A 22084-nucleotide genomic window follows, 5' to 3' on the forward strand; every position below is an offset into this window, starting at 1 on the left:
ATTGCCAAGGGGCCGGGGCGCATTTGGGGCAGGGACAAATAAATGGAACAAGGTACACAACCCCCAAGATCCTAGCCCATTTTACAGCCAAATATTCATGAGACAGCTGTCAACGTGCTTAAATGTACACGTACCACTCCTCTTTAGTGTATACAAGATGTACATTCGCTCAACTGATCGCAACCACTTACTGCCAGGGGAACAAACACCTGTATCTTTAAGACTTCTCTTATTTAGACTGTAATCAATTCAGAACAGGAACTGTCTCTTACTTTACACAGTTTTTTTAGCAAAATTACATTTCGACCTCAACTGGGGTTTCCAGGTGCCATTGAAAAATAACAATTTTTTGTACAGGAACACTAAACAAGCCCTACAAAGAACTGAAGGTCTCTGTACTCCACCCTACTTGGCAGAAGGAGTAGGAGCTTTTCTACATTTAGAAACTATCAAACAAATCACCCGACCTACACTTTTAAAGCAAGATTCAGTAGTGTTAATGAGAGATTTACAAAACACTGCTACAAACTGGCTGTACAGGCTGTGAATTTGCTTTAAATATTTTTTATTTTTTTTTTTTTTTTTTTTTTTTTTACAAAATTAAATCAAAAGGGATAGTTTTTGCCTAGTAAACATTGTACATGAAGTATTAAACTCTCCGCAACTCTAAGTGCCAAATTCTACCCAGTTCACCTCAGCCCTTCATCCTTTTAGGGGAGGCTAATGTTTCATGCAAACCTTAATTGTATGGACTTGGACTTTGAAACAATGAGAAATGAAGTAGAAATATTAAATGAGACAACAAAAGCAGCAAGAAAGAGGACTAAAATGTAATGTAAGAACACAAGTATGACAGGCAGCATGCGGTACTTTTCCATCTTAATCCACAGGAGCTATAAATAAATTATACAATCGTTGAGAGACGGGGGGGGGGGGGGGGGGGAGTGAGAACCTAACACATTGTTTCTCACCCAAATTAAGCCAACATAAGTGCTGCAACCTGTGGGTACCTCTGAACATCACTTTCACAGACAAATTGTGTCTTTGGACATGGTCACGTAACTCCAAGTCTAGAAACATGACATTTACATTCAGAACACAATTACTGCACCTCAAATTACACAAAGACATACTGTACTGTGTGATTTTCTGTGAGATTTTACAAGGGCTTACATTGTCTCACAAATGGTTCGATAAGTAACATTACTTCGAGCACAAAACTCTCAAGACAAGCATAATGAAGGGAATAAGGAAAACTACACTAATTGAACTAATTTTCCTTCTCTCCGCACCCAGAAGTAAACGGAGTAGTTCTCAAAATTTCTTCTAAATTTGAAGTTTAGGAAACAACAGATTGCATGTGACTTTAACAGCTATCTCACCTCAGTTAGAATGCAGATGAACAGACATCACGTTTTGGCTCAATTTTAAAACCTCAAAACATATCAAGTCCAATCGAGGTCTTGATGAGTAAATGTGCTAAAATTTTTTCCACTGTTTAAAATCCCTCATATTTAAGTTCTGGACACAAAATGCAGGACAAATAGGGATAATTCATTATTTTTTTTAATCAAAAATTCATTAGAATATTTACAAAGCTTAAGTCTTAAAAATTGCACACACACAGTCTTTTTTTAAGACTTTTTTTTCTTTAAGACTTCTTCCTTCTTCCTCTCTGACTCTGCGATTTCTTTTTTCTGCCCTCAAACACAGGTTTGGCAGTCACCATGACCATGTTTCCCAGTTCTTCATCCTCACCACTTGAACTACAGCACTCCTTTTTCTCTTTATAGTCTGCTGTCTCTGTTGCAGAAATGTTTTTCCTGTTTTTGCTCTTGCCTAAATCTCCGCTTTCTGATTCCTCTACTGAGGAGTCACTAGAAGTTTCTGAAAGATGCAAATTCCCAATAAAACCACCTCCATGCAAGTGTTCTTTTTTGGAATCTGAATGTTTTCTTCTCTTTCTACTTTGGACTTCTGTTGCCACAGCTTGATGATTTGTGCAGCCTGCAGTACTTTCCCCTTTCCTTCCCTCGTGCCATTTAAGTTCAGTCTCCATAACAGCAGTGGCCTCCCAAATTTCATCAGCTTCTTCTTTTTCTTTTCTCTTCAGGCAAGTCACAGCTCTGCGCAGTCTCTGACTTTTAATAGCTTGTTTTTCATGCTGTGCTAGTCTGAAGAATGAGTCAATTCGAAGCTGAGTCTATCAAAAATAAAACAGAGAAACACCTTTGAATGTTTTGGGGATGGGAATTCAGTTGTTATTTCAGCTATACTATAAAGCACTTCAAATTAAAGCAAGACAAAGGACTAATGAAATTAATATGCATGCAAATAGATGTGAACAAGATGATCATAGTAATACCTATACTTTGTTATAAATTGTGCAACAAGAACCTTTACAGCAAACTCCCATGAAATTTTATAAACATTGTGCTGCTGATGATTTGGCATATGTTTCTATTTTCAACCCTAATACAGAGAATCTCTGTAGTGCTCTTATTATGTCCTTACAAACACATCCTCAGCTTCAAGCTGTTAAAACAACAGAATGTTTATTAAGCAAATGTTCTAAGTGCACTTTAATTCGCATACGCTAGTGCAATAAAATGCTGTCATTTGCCTCAAGTTCATTGTAAGGCATGCTGCTACAGTACAAAGATTTAAGAGTAGTCGTCACACACAAGGGGTCTGTGTTACTCAACCACAGCCAGGCTTGCTGTATAGACTAAACTAGTCCTCTATATCCTCTCTAAAATTTTCTAGGAGAGACAGACGCTTCCAAAGATATTCTAATCAGTCTGAAAGTATATAGATTTAACTACAGGGTTTAGTACCTTTCACTCTCTTGAGTGATAGAGAGAAACGCGAACACTGGTTTAGACTACATATATATCTTGCTTATGGCAAAAGGAGAAAAGAATTTCACCTTCGGTGGTCAGTTTTACAACTGATTTTCACAGTATCACAGCATGCACCACTATTCACTTTTAAGTTTTATTAAAGTTGACAGTACATTTATCTGGAAATTAGAGTAATATTATTAATGAGCACTTGCTCAACAGTTCAGTCTGCACTCCTCAAAGGATATGGATGGTACCAAATGGTCAGTCTCACTTCACCAAAATCTCAGGGGCATTTTAATAAATAATTTTTAGAGAGAGCATGCTGTCTTTTAAAAGTACTAAAGACGCTTCAGGTACCTGTAGTTTCAGCTACATCCAGAACAAACAGCAACCTGGACTTGAGGTAGGTGCTTGACAGATAACAATGTTTGAAGCCAACAACTGAAATTATGTAGAGTGCCTCACAGCACACACAAATTGGACAGAAATGAAGTCTAGAGAAGTAAGTTTTACAACATTTAAATATATATATATTAAGATTTAAAAAAATGGTGAAATCACAGTTTCTGAGAAATGTATTATAGAGTAAAGCCTCGCTGTTCACTTTAAAATTCTTCTTTTACAATTTTCCAGTTACACTTAAATACAGAGTTTCATACTTTACCTGCTGCAAGTTCAGCTGTTTCATCACAGGCAAAAGGATTTCATCTATCTTTGTCCTAGTCCAGCCAAAGTGATCCTGACAGAACGTGCAAAAAGTTAAGGAACTTTACAAAATGGCTATTTACTAGTACTTTGTAAACACATAAAATGAAAATTCCTCAAATAAATGTTGTCTGGAGGAAAGTTACCCTACTTCAGAGCTTTTTCTACAACAAAACCAGAGAAAATACTCTAAGTTGTTACAGTTGACTTATGTAGATGGTTCTTGTATTAAGCCACATATCTTAATCATGCCGTTACATCTCCATTAGTTACAGAACCTTTTCTCTAATATCAACATTTCCAAAAGCGTCTCAGTGAAGACAGAACTCATTTTGGCTATACAGTACTGCCATAAAACAAAATACCTAAGTAAACTTTATTTTTACACTTGCACGCACTGGGATTTTCATTTACTGTTTTGAACACTATTACCTCTGCATGCACTGCAACTCAAGCTGCAATGGATGCAATAAGTAGACATTATTGCAAGAAATGCAGTGAAAAGTAGGGACAAAGCGCAGACTGAGTCACTATTTCTGACTAGGTTTTGAAACTTATTTGTGAAAGATGGGAAACACATTAGGAGTGTGCACAGGAGTGTGTCTAGAAATAGGCACAGCACAGTTACAGAAACATAACATCACAACAAACTAGTCAGTCCAGCTACGAGACTCTCTTTGCATGCAAAGTGAAGCAGCCCTCAGTGCCACGCATGCATGGCTGCATTCCCTTCCATTTCAGAGATGGGATCATTGTAGCAGAGCACACGCAGACAGGGCAGGGGGGGACCCTCACATCAATGAGGTGTTAATAATTTAACAGTCCGTTACTGACTTACTAAGTAGCTTTACAAACTTTAATCCAAGTACCTTTAGCTAACAAATCCTGCCACATAGTTAAAGGATATTCTCTGATCTGCTCTACATCAGGCTTCCCCCAGCTGAATGAACCCCTTGTCTCATCCACCACAGGCTTCAGGTATGCTTCTGCCACTGCTGGATTTGGGAAACCTGAAGACAGCTGCAGCTCCCGCAGTTTCTTCTTGACTTTGGTATCATGTGGATTAGGTCTCAATTTCTTATTCTTCTGAGCCTCATTCCACCACTCGCTGAAAAAGAGAGGAAAGTATTCATTTACCTCCACAAAATATAACTCTGAATATCAAGAGCTACCATGTTAATTTCAATAGCCTTAGCCTCCATCCTTCAGTTACTACATGAGATGAGGTAGGAAATTTCCAAATAAAAAAAAAAAATGTCAAAAGGGACATCTAATCTGAAAGTAGAAAAAACAAAACATACACAGTAAATGCAGCCACTGTAAGCCAAAGTAGCAAACATCACCTGGATTCCCCATAAGCTGCTAAACAGAAGGCCCCAAAGTCAGCCTCACTTGGGGAAGATGTTCCACACAAAATGATCACTTTTTAAGGGTTTTTGGTATGAAGGAAGGGGAAAAAAAAAAGGAAGGGGCAAAAGACAAACTTCTAACCATCCTCGCCATTGCCTATTCATCTGGGTTGGCCCTCTTCAAATCTTGTTCCTCCCCACAGCCTACCTGTCTGTCTCTTTCCAGGTCATCCATTTCTCACTCATCATGACTCTTTTCTCTATGAGCAAGCTACAGCACGTTCTCACAAACTCAGGGAGAATAAACCTCCACTCCACTATGGATCCAGCTCTGCAATGAACTCAAAGGCAGTCGCACAGTTCTACAGCTGTTCTATTGTCTTCATTAGTCTCACTGTAATTGCTGTATCATCGTGTCACCTTATTTACCTGCCATTTCAAATAGCGATATAACGGAGTCACATATTTTACAGTTAACTTAGTCTCCTTAATGATGGTCAATGATGGCCATATGTTTTGTTGTATGCTTAAGCAGCAGAAAAGTAGATTCAGTAATATTCACATTATGGAGAAACAAAAATGCAAAATACAATGAAGCATACGCAAATTTTAAGAGAGGTTCCAAGCCATGCCCAGGAAATTCATTTAAAATCTCCATCGCTGTTACAAAGCCGACATTTGGGATGCCCTCAGTGTAGTCACTTCCAAGCAAGTATGCCAAATTAATCAATTTGTTTCGATCCAAACCTGTAAAAGAAAGCACATAAGTCAAATAAAACGAGCGGATTCAGCATATGTTCTCTTACAAATTAAAAAATATTATCTGAAAGGCAAAAAACAAAAGAACACAAAGGCATCTACTCTCTAAAATTATATTTAATCCAACATCAGAATTTGCTAAACTATATTCTGGAGCAGTGTCAAAATGCTACTGCTAGCTCAAGCACCAATAGTTGTGCTAAATTGGCAAATACATCTTGCCAAAATTAAAATGCTACAATGTAAAGACCATTGGGAAATTCTGGGTTTCTAAGAAAAAAATAAAAACAACATTTTACATGTATTTCTCCAATTCTCCAGTTCTCATCTAATGCTGACTGGAAGCCTTTTGCTCTGTCCTAGTGCAGTTACTAAGTGTACCAAAAGAACCGGTGAAACAGCCAGAAAGAAGGAAGAACTCGGCTGACCATTTCTACTTGGTACGCTATAAGATCTGAGGCAACAAGACTGATTTTAAGTGACTAGCCTCAGGAGTTTAGATTTAAAAAATAATAATAATAAAAAAAAATCATTGGAGAAAAGGAGGGACGAATGTCTAAGCGCACAAATTAAGACCATCGGCATGCTAGCCAGGATATCCATCAGCTGTCAAGAAAGAAGAATTGTGCAACGCATGGAAAAGAAGTAAAAGTACAAGACTGCAGAGGAATGTGACATGAAGATCGATGGTGACTATTTTTCCCCTATAAATAAATAAGAGCTCTGGTTCATTACTTTAATAACAGCTAAAAATCCTACACATGCTTTTACAGCAATCCTTTCCAAGTAAGCTACAGTAGCGTACCTAAGTAGGGAAAAAAATATTTCATTCAGTTTGCTGGGAGAAGAAATCAAAGAGATATTTTTATGTGGTGAAAAATGTCGTGAAATTTTACATGTTGAAGACATATTAATATATTATTTCAAAGTCTATAGCCTCTCTTAACTTTAAAAATGTTAAAACTGACTCTGCTTAAACAAGGCATAAGAAAAACTTAAAATTGCCTCATATTTCCCTTAATACACCATGTGACACTGAAGTTTAATAATTCAACATAATTAGCAACAAGATCAATCTGAAAAGAAGAAAAAAGCTGTTATTAAATAAATAACCTTTTACAGAGCATATACGTATGCTGGATCCTCTTCTAACACGTTATGTGTCAATATGTCCAAAGTTAACTTCCATTTCCAGAAGACTATAAATCTGATGGTATCAGAATATAATTTTCCCACACATCAGAAAAGTCATGCTGACATTTACCCAGAAGCTGGTACCATAGTTCATACCTCCAGCTTTGATGACCATCACACTATCTCAGTCTATTAAATACAAGTGTAACTAACAGCTGCAAATTCAGAGAGGTCACCTGGCAGTAAAAATAGCAACCCAACTGAACGCTTTTAGAGACTCTCCAAAGAATAGGGATTGCAATAACACACACAAAATTCTGTAGGAAATACAACTTCAGACGGATACATGGCAGCACTGTCTTACTAAAGACTGTATCTAACAAATCAATACCTGAGGCTTACCTAGCTGGTTTTGAAAATCAACGTACTGATAATATTCTACATATTTGTTTTGACTGAAGAAATTTTTATAAACATGTCGTGCGCCAAATAACCAAACATCACTATCATCGGTGATTGTCCCAGAGGTCTGATCAGTAAGGTCCAATATAGCACACTGTGCCTCTGCCTCCATTGGAGCTTCAATATATGGAATGCCAAACAGACGGAGAAGCTCCTGTAGGACAGAGAGAAATCACTTCATATATCATCTGAAAAATGAACTTCTATTATACTTCTGCTTGGCATGTAACTGCTAGATTCATACTTGGGAGATATTGAATATTTCATAGCAAATCTTAATTACCGCTAAAAAGTGCCTAGCACAGTTGAGTCAAGGGGGAAATCCCACTTACTCATCTCATGCAGATAGAGCCACGTAAGTCAAGCACTACTTGATCACATTATTACTACACAGTTACAGAATCTGCTATCTTAATTAGCTGCATACTTGAGTATTGTGCTTTCCATAACCTCTACTTTAACATGGAGAAAAGTCCATGCATTACAATTATGTGGGCTCCATGAAACAAACACGCAGGTTAAAAACAAACAAAACAACCAACCCCCCAAAATTAATCAGAAAATAGTATGAAAGCATATCAGAAACATATCATTCAGGAAACAGTGGGGAGATTAGTCAACCTTTGGATGATGTTTCGATATACATGTATTTTGATGGATTTTACACAATTTGCTTTTATGGAATACATTATTTAACCTCAATTAAATATCCCCCCATCTGTAATTAAGCAACATTACTAACAGCTTTTGAGAGAGTGTTTGACTGAAGTGGAGGGGGAAACTACATCATACTATATCAAATCAAAACGATTCAACAAATACTACCTGGCTTTCCAAGAACATCTGTCCTGTTACAGAAGCAGCAACACGTTCCTGCTGCTGTTTTTGAGCCTGAAGCGCATTCTGCTCAGCAGAAAGGTCATTTTCTAATCCTTCTAGTTCTTCCTGAAAAATAAAAGCTTTTCATCATTTCAACAGTTTAGGTATACTTAAATAAGTAAAGCACTAAGTCTCCAACTATAATTATTCTAGTAGTAGTGCTCCATTAAGTCACACTCAGAAGTTGTCATAGCTTCTGTAATGCAGTAAATTACAACACCAGAGATAGGTCTATTCATCAGAGCACTAAAACCTTAAAAAGTTTCCCTCCGATTTCAGAGAGATTACAGTTAATAATCAGCTTTAAAGATAAATCAGTTCCCACAGAATTAAATATGTACATGAGAAAGTAATGGAACAGTAAGAAGCTGTCCAACAGTTTTCTTTAAAAACTACTTGGGGACAGAGCACTTCATTAACTAGCTCAAAACAAATAACAAGGAGTTACCAAACTGATGTCTTGCCACTCATCTGCCGCATCTTTACCATCATCATCTCTTTCAACGTTCTGATTGTTTGCCAACTGCACTTCGTCAGACTCCTTCAGTAAGTCTTGTGTAACAATATCACATCTGTCTGTCTCCACTTCTGGAAGTGCTGTTTCATCACCCAATTTTTCATCATATTTAGCAGAAAACTCAGCCTCACTGCCGATTTCAGTATCCACTTCAATAAAGCTTCCTATTAAAGGAAAATAGATTTCAACTTCCTGCTGCTTGTTTAAAAAGAAGTATTTGTACACGTTTTTAACTTGGGCAGTGATTTTCTTTTCTATATGCAGTAAATAGATATAAGGATTGTGAAATTACAGAAACAGCATGGTTGACCATTAATACACCAGTTAAGTTCAATGTATACAACAGCATGCTTTCCTGACTCTGTATTGTATACTCAGGTTTCAACAACAAAACATAACACCAAGGGGAAAAACATAGACCAGATTTTCTTCCCACCTCCTACATACGTAGGAAGAAATGCATTTTAAAGCATTTCTTGCTAGGAGAAAAGGTTAACTTCAACTGACTACAAATACAATAAGGTCCTATCTCTTTCTAATTGTGTAAAAAAAAAAAAAAAGCACATACCATCAGAATCACTGTCTTCAGACTGTGATACCCCTTCTCTTTCCTCCTCAGGACTTTTTGCTTCTGGAAAAACTCTAATATCCTTTTGTACCTCAGATACATTCTCTTCTGTTTGTGAAATTACTTCCTCTCTATTTTCAGAAATTTCCAAGTTCTCCTCAGTTTTAGAAAGGTCTGTTGTTTCAGCATGAATCAAAGCCTCTGTACTAGTTTGTACAGGGGACCAGCTTGGCTTCTGCATGCACAAGTTTATATCCTTATCTCCCAAAGAATTTAAGTATATTTTGTGACCATTTTCTTCTTTGTCTACATCTTCTTTGCCTTTTTTAGTATTGTCAATACAAGAATAATTTTCAGCTCTGGATATACTGGTGTCCTTGGGTGTAATATGATTTTTTTCCAACTCCTGACTCCTTTGTTCAAATTCAGCATCTTGCATCATCACTTGGTTTGATGAATGAATTGTAGATGTAGGTATTTTTTTTGCCTCCTTAACTTCAGGAATCTGATCGTCCTCATCGGAGCTACTAAGCAGAAAATCCTTTGCTTCTGATCTTTCTGGTAACACTCCAACAGTTTTAACAGTAACAACTTCCTCCCTTTTATCATCCTCACTCAGAGCTTGCTGAATTGCCCGTAGTGTTCTTGGAGACACACTGCCTTCCTCTGTTACAGACTGGTCAATGTTCAGTCGTCCTCCATCTTCATCCCCCAGTTCTTCTTCTGAGCTGCTTTCTACCATAGCTGCCTGGATAGCAAGCAAAGTCCGAGGAGAGGGTGGTGCTGTCACATTGTTATCTTTCTCTGTCTGCAACTTGTCAGATGCAACTAGCTTTACATTAGCAGGAGACTCATTGATTTTATTCAGTTTAGTAAATTGAAGCATTTTTGATGAGGGTCCTGCAGTAGTTTCCAAGTCTGTACTTGTAGCTTCTTTTGCTGGAATACCTGAAAGAAAGTTTTCTGTTTAATTTTTTTTAAGTAGAAAACTGCTTTATACTAACATTCCATTTTACATAATTAACACCACGATTTAAAGATTAATAAACAAGTTGTCTACATGTCTACAGATCAGTTAATTATGTCTAACAGTAACAGACATTTCATACAAAGTATCAGCTATGTGCAACTGTAAACAATTTTTAGGTTTTTCTTAAAACTGACAGCTGCAGACTGCACACGCTGAACAACAGGTTTTAAAAATTAAGACCTGACATACCTTTTATTAGGATATAGTGAGACGTATCTTCAGAGACTACCCTCCTAGATTCCACTTCTTTCACAAAACCACCTTCATTTTCATATTGTGTTTGGATTTCACCTGAGTGCTGTTGATTCAATTCTTTTTCAACATTTTCTATGCACCGATTGAGATTGCTTTTTTTAAGCAAACCCCTAAGCTGGTACTGGGAAAAGTCATTGGACTCCTTAAAAAACAAAACAAAAAAAGCCCAAGTCAACTTATATAAAATGCCACCAGCTACGCCTTTTAAGCAAGTTTATTTACCATGCTCTGGAGAGCCTTTAAGAGTTTCCTTTAAGCAAGTAACATTTGTCTTTTACTGATGGCTGCACTCCAAAGCGACAGCAACACTAGCCCAGTAACACACAACAATTCTAAAATGCACCACTAAGTAGTTCTGAATGCTGACTAGACACAATGAGACTCAGTGATGTGACCAATAAAACTTAGCTGGCTATGAGGCTGGCCCCCATCTTAAAAACAATGCCATTATAACAGAATGCAGAGATGGATGGTTTTAGATGATGGTTCTTAGCTTACACTTGGGCATAAACTATCATTTCATCTGACATATATTGTGCTTTAAAAATCTAACTGTGCTCTGAAAAGCTATTGTAGAAGTGGCGCTACACGATTCCCCAATTGTCTCCGAATGGCTTTAATATCTACCTAACTTACAAAGGCTTTTTCCCAGCTGTCAGCTCCCCTAACAGCCTGAGCATTTGGAATTCAAGCTGTGTTCATTCAGCCTGGTTTATCCACACCAGTGGTATGTTCTTGCAATTGAAGTCTTGGGCGTAACGCTGATGAGGCATGAGACACAGCATGTTTTTTTCCATTCTTGCCAAACCGAATTAAGCTCTGCCAATTTTAGTGGAAATCAAGAGATAGGACTCTGAATACACCCATGGGAAAGCTCTGTTAGGTTTTTTTTTCCCCCCTCAATGTAACATCTCTTATTAAATAGGCCTGGGGGGAAAGCTTTCCAGATGTGATATTCTTATGTAGCCTTCATCTGCATTAATGGCAATAGCTCTATTCCGATGGCTTGAAAAATACTTTAAGTATCACCTCCGGCATTGCTTCAAATAATGTTCTTTTTCGTTTTGTAAATTCTTTCATATCAGTCAAGATCTCATGTTTTATTTCCGGAGGCAGCTTGTTGAAGTCTTCTGATTCAATATCTACAGAATGAGGATTTTCACATAACTCTTCCTATGAAAACGGAAAACAACATAAACATGTATTTTATATTACAGCACAGCAAGAACAATAAAATATTTAGAGCATCATTTCAAACAACAACTAAAACACTCACAAAAATCTTTGTTGCTACTTTCTATACTAAGAGAACAGTTAAGAAAAAAAATAAAGGTAACTACAAGCTAATAAAGTACATAATTATTGATGTACACTATACAAAAACATACTTAGTATTAATCACAGAAGCAGGTCCTACAGCCTCAGTTAGTCTGATTTTATCCTTCCAAAGAGGTTCTCCTTCTGAACATGAACTACTTCAAAGATAAATAGTAATTCCAAGAGCTTTTCTTTTTTTTTTTTTTTTTTACTTTGATGAAAGCAGAGATAGTTTTATTATTCATTATGCCTTTTTAGGTTATATACTTCTTTTCTCTGTTTCCCACGAGATCAGCATATCAGAAGGGAATACAGAATTTATCTGTGAAAACTCAAGGATCAAGGTGTTTCAACATCAATTCGCATTCGTAGAAGCACAGGAATTTTGTTAAATATGCTGTCTTATATATTCATACACATGTGCACAAATGCATACACTTCATTTGTATCATTACAAAATGGAATTTCTTCTCCACATGTCCAGAGAAAGTAATCAGGGGAAAAAAAAAAATTCCATATGAAATTCTTATTCTGCTGTACTGTACTGGAGACCATTACATTTTTATTTCCTTGTTAGTAGGAATTCATAGAGTACTTAAAAATAACTTGTTTACTTGATAAGTAATGCTATAGTAAGAACTACACCTCCAAACACTTTTTTTTTTAACCTTGTGGTTTGTTTTTTAAGCATGAATGACAGGTTTGTTCACAGCAACAGGGGAATTAGGATGCGCTTACCTGCAACATCTTTTTTTGGCTCATTCTCACTTCCCATTCTTTTTCATCTTCCTCCTCTGAGCTAAAAAATCACAAAGAAAACAAAAGATACAGATATTTACCTAGGAAAATAAAATTCCTATTTTAAGCAAAGGGACATTAGTCATCCCTTTACCAATGAGTACAAAAATTCACACACAACATCAAAGAACACACATATATATAGACATATACATACATACACAAGTCAAAAAGATCTCAACAGAAAGCAATAAGGCAGACTTATCTCAGTGAAAACTAGATTGAGACAACTGTTGCTGTTTAAATCATTACCCAATTCTTATTTGGTCAGCATTTAAAAGTATATAAAAGTATACATAACATGTGCACAGGATAGTCTAATGGATAGCTCCACATTCCCCCTCAGTGTTATTTAAGAAGTCACAAGTTTGACAAGTACATACAAAACCTACTTCTGCTGAACACATCTACTGTACTGAACGAGGGGAAGCAAACCACAATCAATCTGCCACACACCAGCTACCAAATCTTGAACAGTCAGTTCCATTTAGTCATATAGTATGACCACAGAGATTGAGGTAGCACTTTCATCCTTAAACATGAATCCAGTGCAGGAATTTCATCTGTGGACTGAAAGCTTCTTCTGTTTCTTTCCCACAAATAACTAGAAAGCTTCTGTATCCAGAGCTATAAACCAAACTCTCCAAAAGGAAACTGAAATAAAATGTAAATTCAAGAAATATACTTTATACATTATGGAATCTCATAGGTCAAAGGCCTTTCAGCAACGTCAAAAAATGTGGTTTATATTTTTATCTGAGTTTATTACAACCATTTAAGCTATTTTTCTTAATTCTACCTACCTGTTCTTCTCTTCATCCTCTAAAGAAGGCAATACATAGATATCATCAATTTCTTCTCTTCGGACTTGTGTAATACTGGGCAAAGCTTCATTGCTTAGGGAAAGAAAAAAAAACACATCACAACAGTGATTAATAGCTTATCGTGGTTTGGGCCGAACCAGCCACTGGATGAATGACAGATTCTCCCCCCTACCTCTCCAAAGAGAGAAAGAAGAGAGAGACAGACTTAGGAGTTTAGAAGGAACCAAACTACTTAACATTAATAATAAAATAGAAAGGAAATAATTAAATATATACAAAAGCATATCAAGCTCCCAGAATGACAATCACATCACCAGCTGGCACTGGGAGAGTCCCAGACTGGACTCAGTGATGGATGGGAACTGGATTCTGGAACTGGATTGGGGATCTGGATCAAAGGCAGACTAACAGAGTCCTCCTCGGATGCCAGCCACTGAAGAAAGAATGTTGACTCTTTGATCCCTCAGCTTTTATACCGAGCATGAGGCAGATGGGATGGAATACCCTGTTGGTTAATTTTGGGTCACCTGTCCTGTCTGCCCCTCCCCACAGATGCAACCACTCTACGCTTTTCCACTTCCGACCCTTCAACAGGGCAAGTAACAAAGTTAGCTGCCTTGGCTGTTATAGCAGTAAATATAAGCAAGAGCCTCTCTGCATACCATGCCTGGGCAACAGCTATAAACATAGGTCTCATCACTCTGAAAGCAAACAGTCTCTGCATAATATGCTGTTAATTTCAGTAGTTAGAAGAGGCTGAGCTAAAAAGTAAAGTTACTGAATAGAAAATTGGTCCTGTTTTACCTCAAACCAGGACATAGCTACATAAAAACTTACCTGCCACTTACAAACAGGGGAAAAAGAATTTTTATTCTTGCCTTTTGCCTGTAAGAGCAGTTTTGATAACTTGTCTCTTCAAAAATGTTCTCAAGAGTTTCTCTGTAGTTTTCCTGGAATCACTGATGGCAACTTCCTTTCTTTGTCTCCGCTTAGCCTGTGAAAATAAGATTAACACCAACAAGACTTTGTTGGATGCTGAAGATACATATCCAGTGAATTAGTGTTATAATTATGTATGCAACTCCTAATTCATACTATATCAATGAGGACATAGCCTTCAAATCCTCTAAACCTTTCTCTGTCAGTTTCCTCTGTGAGACTCGGAAATAGTTTTCAGCTTCTGGGTACAAATGCTTGCACAAGTTGCATTCAGGTCCATTCTGGAGCAAGATCCAGGCTTATGCCATCACCTACCTCTCTGCAATCTGCTTTCCACACAAATCAAACCTGAATATATCAAAAAGGAGCTGCTTCATGGTCCAACAGCTAACCAAGACTGGGATTGCAAAGAACACTTGCACAGCAGTGCACTTCAAGCTCTCCATCTTAATGGCCCAGAATCACAAGCAGAATAAGAAGAAAGTTGAAAATGGCTACTTTGTATCAGCAGACCTATCCTATTTTGCATTGAAATGACTCAGCAAATGTACTTACCAAAGTTTGTCTTTTCAGAAGCGGTGCCTCTCCATCAAATACAAAGACAGGCCGAATTCGGAAAAACAGTAATTTGCAGAGTCGATGAAACAGAGTGAGGAGGTGAGCATTTTGTATGGAATTACCACGATGATCTCTGGCTCCCTTTATTGCTTGGTTCAACCAAATACTGATATCTTAAAGAACCGTTAAGGGGAAAAAATGTGCTATCTTACACATATACCATATTAATAGTTTCTATAAAGTGCGTATATTTGACTAAGTGGCTTTTGCCCACTGTTCCAGGCTTAGCTTATCAAAGCCAAGGTTATCCAAATACTTTTAAGCTTTCAGAGAAGAATAAATTCTTGCCCATATTACCCTGGACAAAATGCAGAGTTGAAACAACTGTGCAGCAAGTAGTACCTCCCCAGTTACTTTTACAAATAAATGAAGGGTAACTTCTTCCCAGCATTTAACCAAGTGTGTATGAAAGGAAAGTTGATGCAAAAGTATTTTAAACTTTTTCATCTTACAGTCCTACTGAGAGCAGCACATTTATTTACAAAGAACAAAATCTTACAGCCCAACACTTGTGTAAGGAACCTATTTAAAAAGTCTCTTTTTTAAAACATTTTTTTTTAAAAAGAGCTTAGCATTTGACATATTATAAAGCATAAAATCTACTTATCCATATATTGCCGTGATTTAAAATTTAAAAATAAAAAAAGCTAAACGCAATAGTTTATGGAGAGATAAGTGAAACAAGAATTATCTCCATCACAATTGCGGTTGCTCAGCTCTACTTTTAAAGGATACCAACAGCAAGAATTTTTCCTTCTAGCGTTTCTGGGTTTATGGGTCTCCCGGCGCATTCAAGCAGCTTCCAAAGCCCTTGAACTCCCATCGTCCCTCCTCAGGAACACCGAGAGAGAAGAATCTACTAGGGACAAAAGAAGGAATAACACACAGGTTATACCATCCACGTAATGCTGTAATAAGAAGGACGCATTATCACTGCAAACAGAAGTAACGAGGCGGGATGGGGCACGGCCGCCCCGGCAGCTTCTCGGGCCGGTTCCAGACCATTCCCTCAGCTTTCCCTAAGTGAAAAAACAAGAAAAACAAACCCAAAACTTTAAAAACTCGGCTCAAGCGTAGCGCTACAGCAGCCCGCCCGCCGGCCATGGGGCAGCCCGAGGGGAGCCTCGGCACTGCGGAGACCACCACCTTTCCACACGCCCCAGGGACACGCCGAGGCGTTCCGCGGGGCCGTACCGACCGGGGGCTCCCGGCCCGAGGGAGAGCAGGGGAGCGGGGCTCACCTGAGGCGGCGGGCGCGGAGCAGGTGGGCGACCGGGGGCGGAACTGGAGACGGGAATGGGGAGCGGCCCTCTCAGGCGGTGGAGGTCCTGGCAGCCCCGCCCCCGCCCCGCGGCCTCCCCGCGCGGCCTGCGCATGCGCCGACCCCGCCCTGCCCCGCTGCCCGCCGGGAAGGGCGGTTGGCGGGTGAGGGGAGGAGGGAGGCGGGCGCCGTGAGGGGGTGGTGGTTGCTGACAGGCCGGAGGGAAGGCACCCCGCTCGCCCCGCCATCATCCCCTGTGGTTCTCGCCGCCGTGGGCTGTGCGGTACCCACCGCCCTTTCGGATGCCCCCCCCGCGAGGAACCCCAGGCGGAGAGACCGCGCTGTCGCCTGAGGCGGGCGAGCTCCAGACGGGGGGCCGGCAGCCACCCGCCGGGGCCTTCGCCTGCTCGGAGGAGCGCGAAGTACGAAACACCACGTCGCAAAAAGAAAGAAAACGTCATTATTTTTTTTTCCACCACCCCGCCCCCTCCCAAAACATGATCTTCCCTGCAGGCGGTGCTCTCGCCCCTCACTGCGCCCACCTCCCAGCCGGGAATCCCCAGGGAAAGCTCCCAACGCCCAGCACCTTCCTTCTGCGAATGTCGAAGAGGCAAATACTTTAAGTGCTTTATTGATGAAGTGTGACCATCTCCAACCCAAGAACAAAATAACTGTAAAAACAGTCCATCACAACACACCTACCTAAGAGCAGCAGGGTACTGTCAGGAGAGTCCCTGTTCCTCAGCACAACTATACCATTATTAAGCAAAACTTAGGTATTTATAGAACACATTAAGCCTGAAGTACCCCAAAGTATACAGCTCAAGTGTTCTAAAGAAATTTGACTCCTCAGCCCAAATTCAGCTTGCAAAAATAAAGTCTGAAAATAGCTCATCTGGAAAGTAAGTTTTCAAATGCTTTGGGTTTTGTTCTGTCACCAGTCTGACGACTTCGGGAAATTAAATACTAGAAGTCACAGCAGCTGCACAGACTTATGAGCAAGGAGATCCTACCTCCAGAATTATTTTGCTAAACAGGCACTACCCAACGCTATCCTGCGGTGACCATGCCAATGCTGGTAAGAAATGCTGTGTGCCACCCATAAATCACTCCTGGGCCTCACCATCCTCTTGGCTTTCTTGAATATGCACAATTTTTCTGCTATATTTCTTGGCTACGGTGAAGATTTTGGCATGCATTTCTTCTAGCCTGCATGTTTGGTCTTCTATTCTAGATAAGCATAGGTACTATGAGCATCACCATTAACTTTGGTGCTAATGCAGGGGATTGGTGGAAGCTTGCAGAGAGCTCAGGAACTGAGAGCAGAGCTGAGCAAAGCAGACCTGAGAATGGGTTTCCACTTCACCCTGGAGATGTGGTCTCGTTTAGAGAGGAGAGATTTTGGTGAGAAACTGCAGGGATCCTTCAAATTTCAGGGGCTGTGTTTGCCCTTATTTTAATGCCAAGTGCAACACACCAGTCTTTGAAGCTCAGAGTCCTGTTAAGTAAATATGTTTAAATCAAGAAACAAAGTATCCAATTCTGATCCTTCCCTTACCTACTTTCCTGAAAACCTTCACTAAACATAGGGTCACCCTTCCCAAAACAAATGAAAAGCAAACAACAAAATAGAAAACAAGTTTTATTGAATGAACAAAAGTCTAAAAGTCTCCCATTTTTGGTTAACAAAAGCAGCAACCTACAAAACCCCTGCATTCCATGACAAATCTTTTTATTTCAAAAAAATGAATCCTTGAGCAGGTATGAACATTTGTACACAGAAAATTACAACTGTTGAGACGCGTTCGGGCAAACAACTGGATAAATCTCAAATTAGGGGAAAAAAAGAAAAAGAGACTGCACACAGACACCTGAAAAAGCTTGAATTGTGTGCTGGCTGAGAGGTATATCATCAGGGCTGCCAGCAGTTTTCGGCACTTGCATCGCCTTCATACAAAATGAAAAGAGCAGCAGAAAAATGACAGAGGTTTTAAGACTGAAGAAGGAAAAGAACTGCCAACAGAACACAGTGTTCAGCTAGCTCATTTGGCTAATTGTAAATGCAGCTTTTTAATACTGAATTTCACAAGCCTGTGTTACGAGAATCTGTGCTCTCAAGAGGCTCCAGGATAAGAATTTAGTCACTGTACCCACAGAGCAAAAGCAATAGAGAGCATCTATCCTCCCTGCCACAGGCAATTCCTCTCAGTCTAAACCAGGCATCCAGCTAAGGGAAAAGAAACTGAGACCTGCTTGACAAAATACGATTATCTGACTGATAGAAGTCTACCGGGAACTAAATGGAGAATGTACATTCACTTTGTAAATCTGAAAAGGTTTTCTAACCTATGTGATTATTTTTTTCCTTTTCACTGGATATGGGCAGCCTCAATAAAATGGAGTGTTAAAAAGGAAGGCAATGTTTACTTTTATCCTTACACCATTTGAAGAATAATCCTTTTTATAAAGTCATACCATAAGTCTTCATGCTTTTGAATACTAAGTATTTTCAGTGAAGTCTGTTTATTACATTGACTAATTTCAATCTGCTCTTTTGTTTCCACAGATCAGGACGTACTACAATTATTTAAAAAGAAATGATTGACTCTGCTGTCATATTTATTCTTGATTGCAAAGGTACAGTAATCTGTGCTTATCTGTCATTTTGTACATCAGATCTCATCCATTGCAACCATATCATCAGATTTACTTAATGATTATGAAGCTGTATCTGATACCATAATTTCTATTCATATGTATTCTAGGACTAAAGATCCCTAATATGTCTTGATTAAAACTAACTTTAATATATCAACTCTATTATCTAAAGTTAATTTTAATCATTTCCATCATAATCGTTATAACTCTGATACCCACTGTTCCTCCTCTCACGAAGATTAGATTTCTTCCACGTAGAGTCTTGATGAAAGCCAGCACTAAAAGATCGACCCAGTCGTCCATGCTGTTTCTTAGAGATATTGTCTTCACTCTCAGATTTGGAAATTCCTTGTCCTTGTGTTTGAGATTGTTTATCCTGTCTAACGTTTCCAAATGGAAAATTCCAAGGACCAAATCTTTGCCAGTTAAGTCTCTGAAAGGCAATGATGCAATGAAGATTTCCTCCAACCTAATCAAAGTAAAAAGGTTCTTTGTTAAATGCAAACAGGTACCTTTCTAAGGTACATAGATATTTGAAATTAACATCTTGTCAGATAATAGAATCCTTTAAAAAAATAAACCAAAAAAAGGTAACAACACACAAACAAACAAACAAAAAACCAACAAACCACAAAGCCATATCCGCAAACAAACAACTCGGCTCAATCAATTTTGGTTGTTTCCCAGATTCAATTACTGCCTTCTTTCTCGTATTTTTAAGTTATCTTTAACTTTCATGGGCTAGTATAACTTATCTTCTGCTAGTCTTTTTTGCTCTCCAGCCACTTTCACACAAATTTTCTCTTCTGGTCCTTTCTCATCTTGCTGACAGTCTTCCATATGGTCCTCCACATTTGAAATCATCTCTTCAGCCTATTATTTCTCATACACCTTCAATCTGCAAATCAAAAATATATCCCCACCCACGAGATATAGTCCTATCTATAGAACAGAAAGCTACATGTATTGACAAGAAGTCCACACAAGACACGTGCATTCTTTTATGTTTCATCTACTCTACTGTACTTTCTTTCCCACTTACATGTCACTAGAAGGCCATACACCAAAGGGATCTGCCTGTGATTTGTAGAGTATTTTTATACTTGCTGCAGCTACATTTTAAGCCAGCAAAGTTAAAAATTGTGACCAAATACATTGTATAGGCAGATATCCTGGTTCATCCTAGCATGTGCCAAGCTACTGCTGTATTGTATCTTGGCCTGCAAGTAAATACAAATGACTCTGGTATGTAAGTACCCACACTTGACTTTTGTCTTCAGCAACACTTCATAACATATTTATTTTAGTGAAGTTATCTTACGCTGCTGAGTATGGATAAGTTTGCCAAAAATCTACCACGAATTTCCTCCCATCTCAGTAAGTTTACCTTACCTTCTTTGTTTTTCGATGCTGCAATCCTCTCTCTAGGTGTCGAATATCTAGATATTCTGGATTTTGGGTGTTTAGGTCAGTAACGATATCCGCCCACCTACAGAATAAGATTATGAGATTTATGAAACCTCAGCACCACTAAGACTTATGTATACACGCAGGCAAATACAGATCTGCAGCTTTAAATGGTATTACCAGTGATTTAAAGATAAACAAAGGTGTAAAGATATAAAAGCCTCAGTATTAGTGACATCAAGCTAGATATAAAAGCACCACTTTTAATCAAAGCATTCGGTGATTATTCCTACTCTTGGCAAACACTTTCCAAAATGAGTAAGAGCACCATGAGTCAGCTGCATTGCTTACCCCTACCAATTCATCAGTTTGTGAAAGAAGCAGCAAAGTGCGCTTTAGGCAAGGAGAAACATTAGCTTTTACTCATTTAATCGTCTCTTACCCTTTCATATTTTTTTGTTCAAGGCCTTGGGTTTTTTTCCACTAAGTAAATCTGTTTCTAGCAGACAGCTCTCACCATAGCTCATCACTCCTCCATTTCATTTAATTCCCAACTAGAACAAACTATCAATTTAATCATTCCTCATTCACTCAGCTCCTCAGAGTTTCATAACTCCTTCTAATCCAGCTGAAACAAACATCCCCATATTCCAGACCTCTTTAAGGCTACACATTGCCTTTTCATTTCTGTCAATGTCTAATTAACTGCTTCTCTCTAACACCACCCTCCAAGTTCAGAAAATCCGTTTCTACCCCCAACTTTGCCCTCCTACCTCAAGCACAGAACTTTCTGCTAACGTCCATTGGAACTGCAGCAGGAGGAAGAATGTCTCCACAATCAAAAATAGTATTAGAAAATTTTATATTCTATATTCACAAACCTTTTCCTGTGCCATTTGTAGCTTATGTACCATAGGACAAAATTCTGTCAGTGGGTGTATAGTATGCCATTTCTCCAAACAGCAACCACATGCATAATGTGATTTTTATTTTGTTGCACTTAATCTCATTAGTCCAAAATATCCAGCTATTAACAGTTATTGACATAGTCACATCAATGACAAAACAAACAAACAAAAAAATGCATCTGGGTTTTAGGTACTGGGTTAGATCTGACTGGCTATGAAAACGTCAGATAAGCACTTTGAAATATTTTTTCAAAATAACTAGAGAATAAAGAAGAGGAAACAAAGCAGAAGTTGTGTGATTATTTTTATTATTTTTTCACAGTTGTTTTATCAAGAAAAAAAATCACTGCATAATTAACTTGGGGGGTGGCAGAGAAGCTATTTGCTAAAACTTATGTTTGGCCACAGAACTGTTTTTCTGAGAAATACTATTCTTTTGCACTGTTCCCTCATTTCAGAAATTAGTATTAAGCATTATGAACTAGTATGTCAAGTAAAGCTGAGAAAGCTGTTCTATTAATTTATATACAAATATAACTAATCAATGAAATGTCTACATAGTGCCCTCTAGCTGTCCTCATCTATGTCTAGTTTAGACAACAACTCCGTATGAGCTAGATCTCATCATAAACGTGTTGTCTTAATGCAGAGATAAGCTAATAATGCAAGAGAGTACAGGCTGTACCTGTGCCTGAGCTAGATCTTAGTAGCAGCATAATATTCTGTACACACACCAGACAAGCCTTTGTACATCTTCAACTGCAGCACAAACCACTCCAAGGTTCATACAGCCTGTAAGTCACAACTGGCACGATGGCAGACAGCTGAGGAGTCTTTTCTTCCTGACTAA

General features: G+C 38.6%; 1 protein-coding gene across 1 annotated transcript in view; it reads right to left on the reverse strand.

Annotated features, from left to right (window-relative positions):
* Positions 1-1651: 1651 nt before the first annotated feature.
* Positions 1652-22084, reverse strand: part of LOC309673634 (DNA excision repair protein ERCC-5-like) — a gene marked incomplete at its 3' end in the record, with an annotated part of 31182 nt that continues 10749 nt past the window's right edge. Inside the window, exons 9-24 of the mRNA XM_082485476.1 lie at positions 20312-20408; positions 19154-19388; positions 14938-15113; positions 14322-14437; positions 13423-13515; positions 12560-12620; positions 11534-11677; positions 10439-10646; positions 9220-10167; positions 8583-8815; positions 8081-8200; positions 7196-7409; positions 5503-5647; positions 4457-4659; positions 3511-3593; positions 1652-2203 (exon numbers count right to left, since the gene is read on the reverse strand). Of these exons, the coding sequence (XP_082341602.1) occupies positions 1652-2203; positions 3511-3593; positions 4457-4659; positions 5503-5647; positions 7196-7409; positions 8081-8200; positions 8583-8815; positions 9220-10167; positions 10439-10646; positions 11534-11677; positions 12560-12620; positions 13423-13515; positions 14322-14437; positions 14938-15113; positions 19154-19388; positions 20312-20408 (3628 nt within the window). The remainder of the gene's footprint in view (positions 2204-3510; positions 3594-4456; positions 4660-5502; positions 5648-7195; positions 7410-8080; positions 8201-8582; positions 8816-9219; positions 10168-10438; positions 10647-11533; positions 11678-12559; positions 12621-13422; positions 13516-14321; positions 14438-14937; positions 15114-19153; positions 19389-20311; positions 20409-22084) is intronic.

The sequence above is a fragment of the Vanellus vanellus genome (genome assembly GCF_965231255.1).
Source record: "Vanellus vanellus genome assembly, chromosome: 1".
Taxonomy (NCBI): Eukaryota; Metazoa; Chordata; class Aves; order Charadriiformes; family Charadriidae; genus Vanellus; species Vanellus vanellus.